Here is a 10,266-nt window from a genome sequence, read left to right as displayed (position 1 = left end):
TTGTGTAAACTATATATATTTTGAATATTAACCCCTTATCAGATGTATGATTTGCAGATACCTTCTCCCATTCAATAGGTTGCCTTTTCATTTTGTTGATGGCTTCCTTCTCTGTGCAAAAGCTTTTTACTTTAATCCCATTTATTTATTTTAGCTTTTGTTGCTTTTGCCTGAGGAGACTAGTCCCCCCTCCCCGCAAAAATATTGCTAAGACCGATGTCAAAGGGTTCACAGCCTATGTTTTCTTCTAGGAGTTTTATGGTTTCAGGTCTTGCATTCAAGTCTTTAATACATGATGTGAGATAACGGTCCAATTTCTTTTGCATGTGGCTGTCCAGTTTTCCCAACAACATTTATTGAAAAGATTCTCTTGCCCACTTTGAAGAGAGTGTTCTTGCCTACTTTGTCATAGATTAATTGACCATATAAGCATGGGTTTATTTCTGGGCTCTCTAGTCTATTCCATTAATCTAGGTGTCTATTTTTGTGGCAGTACCATACTGTTTTGATTACTATAGCTCTGTAGTATAGTTTGAAGTCAGGGAGTATGATACCTCCAGGTGTGTTCTCTTTTCTCAAGATTGCTTTGGCTATTTGGGGTCTTTGTCATTTCAAATAAATTTTAGGATTTTGTTTTGTTTTGTTTTAGTTCTATGAAAAATGCCCTTGCTATTTTGATGGGCATTGCTTTGAATCTGTAAATTTCTTTGGGTAGCATAGACATTTAAACAATACTAATTCTTCCAATCTATGGGCACTGTGTATCTTTCCATTTGTGTCAGCTTCAATTTCTTTCATACTGATGATGATGATGATGTCTTATAGTTTTCAGAGTACAGGTCTTTCACCTATTTGGTTAAAATTATTCCTAGGTATTTTATTCTTTTTGATGCAATTGTAAATGGATTGTTTCTTTCCTTTTCTGATAGCTTGTTAGTATATAGAAATGCAACCGATTTATGTATATTAATTTTGTATCCTGCAAGTATACTGAATTCATTTATTAGCTCCAGTAGTGCTTAGGATTTTCTGTATATAGTATCATGTCATCTGTAATTAGTGACACTTTCACTTCTTCCTTTCCAATTTAGATGCTTTTTATTTCTTTTTCTGGCCTAATTGTTGTAGCTAGGAGTTTCAATACTATGTTGTATAAAAGTGGCAAGAGTAGGCATCCTTGTCTTCTTCCTGATCTTAGAGAAAAAACTTTCAGCTTTTCTCTGTTGAATATAATGTTGTGGGTTTGTCATATATGGGCTTTATCATGTTGAGATACATTTCTTCTATACCCACTTTAAGAGTTTTTATCATAAATGGATGCTGAATTTTGTCAAATGCTTTTTCTGCATCAATTAAGATGATCATATGATTTTTATCCTTTGTTTTTTTTCTGTGGTGTATCACATTGATTGATTTAAGGAAGTTGAACCACCCTTGTATCCCTGGAATACTGTATACCCTGAAATCCCACTTGATTGTGGTATATGATCTTTTTCATGTGTTGTTGAATTTAGTTTGCTAGTGTTTTGTTGAGGATTTTTGCACATGTGTCCTTTAAGGAATATATGCTTATAATTTTCTTCTTTTCTTGTATCTGGTTCTGGTATTGGGTAATTCTACCTTTGTAAAATGAGCTTGGAAGCATTCCTTCCTCTTCAATTTTTCTGGAATAATTTGAGAAGGATAGGTAACTAATTCTTTTTTAAATGTTTGGTAGAACTCACCTGTAACAACATCTGGTTCTGGACTTTTGTTTGTTGGGAGTTTTTAAATTACTGATTCAATTTCATTATTAGTAATCAGTCTACTTGAGTTTTCTGTGTCTTTATGATTTGGTCTTGCAAGGTTGTGTATTTCAAGGAATTTATTCATTTCTTCCAGGTTTTCCATTTTGTTGATGTGTAAGCGTTCATAATAGCCTCTTGTGATCCCTTATATTTCTGTGGTGTCAGTTGTGACTTCTCTTTCATTTCTGATTTTATTTGGGCCCTCTGTCTTTTTTCTTGATGACACTGGCTAGAGATTTATTGATTTTGTTTATCTTTTCGTAGAACCAGCTTTCAGTTTCATTGATCTTTTCTATTTTTTTAGTCTCTATTTCATTTATTTCCACTCTGATCTTTATTATTTCCTTCGTTCTACTAACTTTGGGCTTTGTTTGTTATCTTTATTCTTTTTCTAGTTCATTTAGGTGTAAAGTTAGATTGTTTATTTGGGATTTTTTTTTGTTGTTTCTTGGGGTAGGCCTGTCTCACTATGAACTTCCTTCTTAGAATTGCTTTTTGCTGTGTCACACAAATTTTGAAACATTGTGTTTCCATTTTCAAGGTGTTTTTTATTCTCTTTCTTTCTTCACTGACCCACTGATTGTTTAGTAGCATGTTGTTAGTCTCCACATGTTTGTGTTTTTTTCCAGTTTTCTTCTTGTAATTGATTTCTAGTTTCATGTTGTGACCAGAAAAGATGCCTGTCTTGGTTTTAATCTTCTTGATTTTATTGAGACTTGTTTTGTGGCCTAACATTGTGGTTGATCCTGGAGAATATTCCATGTACACTTGTAAAGAATGTATATTCTGTAGTTTTTAGATGAAGTGTTCTGTATAAAACTGTAAAGTCCTTCTGGTCTAGTGTGTTGTTTTAGGTCACTGTTTCCTTATTGATTTTTTTTTTTTTTTTTTTTTGCCTGGGTGATCTATGTATTGATGTAAGTGGGGTGTTAAAGTCCCCTACTATTATTGTATTACTGTCAATTTCTCTATGTCTGTTAATATTAGCTTTATATATTTAGGTGCTCCTATGTTGGGTGCATTAATATCTATAAATTAATTGATTCTTGGATTGACCCCTTTATCATTATGTAATGTCCTCCTTAGTCTTTTGTGACAGACTTTGTTTTAAAGTGTATTTTATCTCCAGGGCATCTGGGTGGCTCAGTTGGTTAAGCATCTGCCTTCAGATCAGGTTATGATCACGGAGTCCTGAGATCGAGTCCCACGTTGGGCTCCCTGCTCAACGAGGAGTCTGCTTCTCCCTCTCCCTCTGCCCCTCCCCATGCTACTTCTCTCTCTCTCTCTCACTCATTCTCTCTGTCTCTCTAAATAAATAAAATATTAAAAATAATAAAGTCTATTTTATTTGATATGATTATTGCTATTCTTTCTTTTCATTCCCATTTACATGGAATATTTGTTTCCATCTCTTCACTTTCAGCCTGTGTGTCTTTGATCTGAAGTGAGTCTCTTGGAGGCATCATATTTGTAGTCTTCTATTTTTATCCATTCAGCCAACCTATGTTTTTTTATTGGAGCATTTAGTCCATTTATATTTAAAGTAATTATTGATGAGTATGTACTTATTGCCATTTTGTTAATTGTTTTCTGATTATTTTTGTAGTTTTTCTCTGTTTATTTCTTCCTCTCTTAGTCTTCTCCTCTGTAGTTTGATGGTTTTCTTTAGTGTTATGTTTGGGTTCTTTTCTCTTTATTTTGTGTGTACCTATTGCAGGTTTTAGGCTTGTGGTTACCATGAGGTTTATCTATGTTGATCTATTTATATAGCAGGTTTTTTTTTAAAGATTTTATTTATTTGACAGAGAGAGACACAGTGAGAGAGGGAACACAAGCAGGGGGAGCAGGAGAGGGAGAAGCAGGCTTCCCGCTGAGCAGGGAGCCCAATGTGGGGCTCGATCCCAGGACCCTGGGATCATGACCTGAGCCGAAGGCAGACGCTTAATGACTGAGCCACCCAGGCACCCCTATGTAGCAGTTTATTTTAAGCTGATAGTCACTTAAGTGTGAATGAGCCTAAAAGCACTTCCTTTTTTACCTCTCCCCATGTTTAATGTTTTTGACGTCATATTTTATATCTTTTTATTTTGTGTATTTTTTAACTACTTAGGTAGTTATGGTTATTTTTACTATTTTTGGTTTTTAACCCATACTAGCTTTTAAGTGGCTGATCACAGCCTTGACTATATATTTGCTTTACTAGTGAGATTTTTTTCTTTTATATATTTTCTTATTTCTAGTTATGGCATTTTCTTTTCCAGTTAAAGAAGATGCTTTAATGGTTCTTGTAAGGCTGGTTTAGTGGTGATGACCTCCTTTAGCTTTTGCTTGTCTGGAAAACTCTTTCTCTCCCCTTTAATTTTGAATGATAACCTTGTAGGGTAGAGTATTCTTGGTTGTAAGTTCTTCCCTTTTAGCACTTTAAATATATCCTGCTACTCCCTTTTGGCCTACAAAGTTTCTGCTGAAAACTCATGCCCGGTGTAGGATTTTAAAGACCCCCATGCAGTCTGTCTTTTTAGTTTACCAAATGTGAAAAAAACAACAACAAACCATATAGTCTATCAATGCATATGTCACATAGCTTTTTTTTTTTTTTAAGATTTTATTTATTTATTTGACAGAGACAAACAATGAGAGAAGGAACACAAGCAGGGGGTGTAGGAGAGGAAGAAACAGGCTTCCTGCCAAGCAGGGAGCCCGATGCGGGACTCAATCCAGGACCCTGGGATCATGACCTGAGCTGAAGGCAGACGCTTAACGACTGAGCCACCCAGGCGCCCCAGCTTTCTTTTTTTGTTTTTTTAAGGAGAAGCTACTTATAAAACAACGTAGAAACAAAGTTTATTCATCTGTGTTAAAAAATGGCACAAATTCTTTTAGAACACCAATACAGCAATGAACGTACATCTTAGGGAATGTAAAACAAATTAAATCCTAATTAGCTTTTACTTGTTTTGCCTTGGTCAGATTAGAAATGTGAGTCACTGGTTATGTTTACAAAAGGACTAATCAGAGAGAGAAAAACAGTTTTATTACAATATAGATTTTCCATTCAATTTGTATTCTGGGCTGTGCTCCAAGAATAAAGCTCATTCCTTTTTGAAAATCCTCTGGGCTTCTACTCCTTCATATATGTAAGTCTGAAAGGTGTTAACAAACATAGAAGAAATTGACATTAAGATTTAAGGCTCAATTAAGAAAAATGTTAGTATTATTATAGCTTTGAAATGATTATAGTATTTTTTTCTTAGTCTTTATAGCAACATTTTATACAAACACATTTTTGGTTTTTAGTCACATTTTTAGTTAAAATAAGTAAGATTTATGAGAAAAATAATAGTTTATTTGTTGAAGATATAACTCAGCAATCACAAATATAAAATTATTATTATGTAATTATTTTTGTCTTTAGGAAATAGCTATGATCTTTTTACCACTCACCTGAACCAATTCACCATCTATAATTTCTCGGATAGCATTCAGTTCATTTCCATTGTCTATCCGTTTGAATTTTCCAACAAGTTTATTTCCTTCTAGGTTCCAAGTACCCTATAAATGTAAAATAATAGTAATAAATAATAATAATAATAATAACAAATAGCTTTTTTAAGGGTCTTACATATGTTAGGCACTGTTCTGAGTATTATAGATCTACTTCTTCAGTCTTCAAATGACCTTATGAAGTAGATATTACTGTCTCCATTTTATGGTTGAGAAAAATGGGACACAATAATTCACCTAAAGTCATAGAGCCAGGATTGAACCTAGGCTTTTGGGGCTCTAGATTATATGCTGGTAACCCTTATGTTTGTCTCACTCAGTTGTTTCCAAATGCTAAATTTTAAGGTAGATGAGCAATGCTTCCTTTTTCTAAATCTTTCATGTTAAAAAGAGTATCCTAAATTTAGTCATGGTTCAAGTTAGTTTCATGGAGAGCCTAACAACACTGTGTATGTTCTAATTTTATAATTGTTGTAATAATTTAAAAATGGCCATTGGGATGCCTGGCTGGCTTAGTTGATAGAGCATGCAACTTTTGATCTTGGGTTGTGGGTTCAAGTCCCATGTTGGGTGTAGAGATTGCTTACAAATAAAGTCTTTAAATAAATAAATAAATAAATGGCCATAAATGATAAAATATTTGACAGTTTGTCATTACAAACATATAATTTAACTAGAAAATCCTGAGGACAAAAATGTTTTAAAAACTCAGTTGAAAAATACGACTATCTAAAATTTTTTATTTTAAACATTAAAAGGTGTATTCCCAGTGACCTACAATGTAGCATGCATCAGACTTTTCCATTTGGTCACCCATTCATTAATTAATTTATTCATTTATTTTATTAATTTAGTGTATTTATTAAATGACTATTAAGCTTAAGTTAGATAAATCTAAAAGCTTTTGGTGCTATCAGGTATGTAAAGTTGAAAACACTGAGCTTCAGTTTTCTTTATGAATAATAGGTCTATAGTTAATCATCCAAAAGATGTTTTTCTAATTCTTATTGTTCAATCCAGATTATTTACAGATGTATGAAATTAAAAACATTAGACTTAAATATCTTGCCAATATGTGCAATATATAATGTGGATAAATTCTATTGGCTGCTTCAGTAAATGAAGGAGGCTTAACATTAAACATCCAGTGACAGAAAAGAGATTATTTTAGTATTGTGTAGAAAAATCAAGAATGTATTGCTTGTAAAAAGTATCTTACACTGAGTTCAGTTCCATCTGCTAGGCTGTAATTAAAAGTGACACCAAGCTCAAAAACAATTTCAATGGTACGAAAAGTGCTTGATTCTTTGATGGTGAATTTATTTCCTTCTTGTGTAACTGTCAGTTTCAAATTGTCATGAGCTGCAAGCTTCCTTTTCACCATGTTAACACCTGCAAAGCAAAAGATGTTGGAGAAAATAGAGTCAAAATGCCATAGAAAGTGTTTATTTCAACAAGTTCTGTTTTATTTATTTGTTTATGTACATTTTGAGGGTGGGAAGGAAAACTTGATTGCATTGCCTTTGTACAAGAGCATTCAGATTGCCTCTTACAGAAAAAATTCAGGCTTAGTCAGATCAAGAGTAGTGATTCAAGTTATGTTTCCAAAACTTATGAGAAATTAAATGAAAAACAGAATTGTAGAATCTTACAACTGAGTAATTTTAATATAATTATCAAACTTTTTGCTTCAGTGTTAATTAAACTAAATTCCAGAAATGTCAAACAAAGGATTAAATATATTAATATATTTATAAGGAACTTTAATTCTGCATAAACAGTATTTTTAAACATTTTTTGACTTTCCATAATGGCTTTAAAATTTTGAACTTCATAATTCTCTTTGCTTTTTGTGGCATTTCTATCACAAAAATGAGAAAATTGGCAAAGATTGCAGTCAAATTCATTATTGTAAGAATGTGCAAATCCCATAAATTTCAACATGGAATTCTGGAACTATAGGATATAATTGATGCAAATTTTGTTTTTGGGGAATGACTCCAATTTGTTTGCACATCTCACACAGTGTATGAGCTGCCAGAGTATTGGAATAGATATTAAATTTGTTAAATTAAAACCCGCATAGAAACCACATGGAATCATGAGATTATTCCCAAAATTTTATGTCAGAGGAAATGAGAATTACATCTAATTTATTTAGAGCTGTGGATCATGATAGAACTTTTTTTTCCCCATTGCTTTACTATATGATCTTTGTTTTTCCATCCCCTAGAATTCAACGTTTTGAAGTTTTCATTATGCACTGCCCTTTTTTACTCTCTAAACCAAAAAAAAAAAAGAGTAAGTTTTCAATGATACAGGCACAATCAGCAGTTGAAGAGTGAGTGAATCATACCTGGATCTTTTTTGTTTCAGAGAACTCAATCTTTTCTCCCACTAGTGAAACTGTAGTTTTCCTAATATAAGAAGTGAGAATATTGTTTTCCCTACTCTGAGCCTCATACATTTTGGATCCTCACCACCAGAACAGGAGTCATTCCCTAAACCCTGAGGTTTAGAAGGAATTAGAAGGAAAAATGTCTGTGAAGAACAAAATAACAAGCCACTAAAGAATTAAGCCCTTACCCATTTTTTCCATGAACTTGTCATAGTTCGCGTTCCGGTCTATCTTCCAAGTACCATCAAAAGCCATGATCTTCAGTTGAGTCAGCCTCTAAGCAATCAGAGATTCAGGTCTGTCCTTAGGAGACAATTTATTCTAGTTCTTATCTTAGAACCAGCTTCATACTGTGATGTGGAAGTTTAAAGTTTAAAAGGTCACTTAACTACACTAATGCCCAGCCATTATGGTTTATCTTTCTATAAATTTCTTAGTTCCTCTCCGGAAATTCAACTGAATTACAGTTGACCCTTGAACAACATGGGTTTGAATTGCATGGATCCACTTATATATGGATTTTTTTCAATAAATACAGTACAATATTGTAAATGTATTTGTTCTTCCTTATTTTTTAAATATTTTCTCTAACTTACTTTAGTGTAAGACTATAGTCTGTAATACATATGACATACAAGATAGGTATTAATTGACTGTTTATGTTATCAGGAAGACTTCCAGTCAACAGTGGACTATTAGTGTTTCAGTTTTTGAGGAGTCAAAGGTTATACAAGGATTTTTGACTGCGTGGGGAGGGTTGGTGCCCCTGACCCCTCCCCCCCATGTTGTTCAGGAGTCAACTATAAAACAGGATAAACAATACCTAGTCTATCTCAAACTACAACTTGTGAGTACATTTATTTCAAGAACTAGAATGCGTACTCTCTTAAAATAGGTTTTCTGCTTATAAGTTCAAAGTGCTCACTACACTGGAGGTAACACAATTTAGAACATATATCAAATAACATCTGGGAAATGAGACAATTAATGACCTATCCCTTTTTTACAATAGCAATTACCTTGTAAAGTAAGATTTTATGACCAAATATAAATAAAACGTTAAAGTTAATATGATACTGAGACTGAAGATTTATTTATTTTACTAATACGTTCTTTTGCATTGTGCTTTTGGGTTGCCAGGAGTTTGGTAAATATCCTGACACCTGGTACAGTCCATAACACATGGGTGCTCACTGGGGTTTTTGTTTTGGTCTTGAATGATGATAGGCAGCTGAGAAAAATTTTAAGAGGTAGAAATGTAGCTAGATAACTCAAAAACTTCCATTAGAGAAACAGTTTTAAACATCTGCCATGTAAAGAGAAAACAAAAACCAGATATCAGCTATGCCATTAATTAAAACCATTCCTTTGTTTTACTCTTATTCTCTCTCATCCCCAATCCTGGTGCAATCAGAAGCTAAAAGTCCATATGTATATGGGACGAGACCATGGAGGATAGCTAAAAAGGTAAAAAGTAAAGGAGGTCACCATATCTCTCCTTTCCCCCACTGCAGGCTTTCAGCCTGGAGCAGGACTGAGCTGGTAGAGGAAACACATTAACTTATTATGACGTGCAGAGTTTTGGTTATTAACTAGTCTGAATATATCACTTGCTAAGAAGAGACCATTATTGTGAATAAATGTGACCAAAGAAACTCTTATTAACTCAAGGTCAGTAGAGAAACTAAAGAGCATGCCCAACATTTCATTCAGGGTTAGAGGAAGGATGTATCTAATGCATTTGAACAGGAAACTGGGGAAATAGAATTAAGTTTTTAATTTTTTTTTTAAGTAGGCTTCATGCTGGGCATGAACTCACAGGGCTTGAACTCACAACCCTGAGATCAAGACTGCGCTGAGATCAAGAATCAGACGCTTAACCAACCAAGTCACCCAGGCATCTCTAGTTTTTAATTTTGATTGTATCCATTGGGCACACTTTTTCAGTGGAGTTTCCCACTTATTATTTTATCAAGTAAACACATTAAAAAGCTAACTACCTTCCACTTGCTCCATTATTTCATTAAGAGAGAAAAAGACATCAAAACAGAGAGAGAGAAAGGGAGAGGGGTGTTGGGGAAGAGAGATTGTAATTTTAGAATACTAGAAGTCCTTTACATTTGTAACTAACTTTATGAAAAAAAATAATTACTTTGTTTTTCTCCCTTTTATCAAAGATAATGAAAACTCATCATTTGGGAACCATAACCCTAGTATACTTCCATTTGAGAAGGGAGCATAATAGGATCAGGTAAGCAAATAGCACTTGAACTCATGCCAACCTACTAACAGAATGGACATGTTAAACTTTTCAGTCTTCCACTTATCAGTGGCAATATCCTAATTTAAAGTCAGGAGTCCCTGTTGTCTGTAGAGTGGCACCCTTGGATTTTTTAAATGAGTAGATCAAATTTTTAACATTATACTTTTCCAGCTTCCCAACTCTGTAGCTTCTCAATTCTTTTTTTTTTTTTTTTAATTTATTTGAGAGAGAGAATGAGATAGAGAGAGAGCATGAGAGGGGGGAGGGTCAGAGGGAGAAGCAGACTCCCTGCTGAGCAGGGAGCCCGACGTGGG

The 10,266-nt window shown here is 33.8% G+C and overlaps 1 protein-coding gene across 1 annotated transcript; it reads right to left on the bottom strand.

The window, feature by feature from the left end:
- Positions 1-4,879: 4,879 nt before the first annotated feature.
- Positions 4,880-7,944, bottom strand: FABP2 (fatty acid binding protein 2). The gene is made up of 4 exons (XM_021684457.1): positions 7,878-7,944; positions 6,511-6,683; positions 5,232-5,339; positions 4,880-4,930 (listed from the first exon to the last, which is right to left on the bottom strand). Exons 1-4 carry the CDS (start codon positions 7,942-7,944, stop codon positions 4,880-4,882), a joined length of 399 nt encoding a protein of 132 aa, XP_021540132.1.
- Positions 7,945-10,266: the final 2,322 nt, after the last annotated feature.

This window comes from Neomonachus schauinslandi, chromosome 2 (assembly GCF_002201575.2).
Source record: "Neomonachus schauinslandi chromosome 2, ASM220157v2, whole genome shotgun sequence".
NCBI lineage: Eukaryota > Metazoa > Chordata > Mammalia > Carnivora > Phocidae > Neomonachus > Neomonachus schauinslandi.
This window is presented reverse-complemented; position numbering and strand designations above follow the sequence as displayed.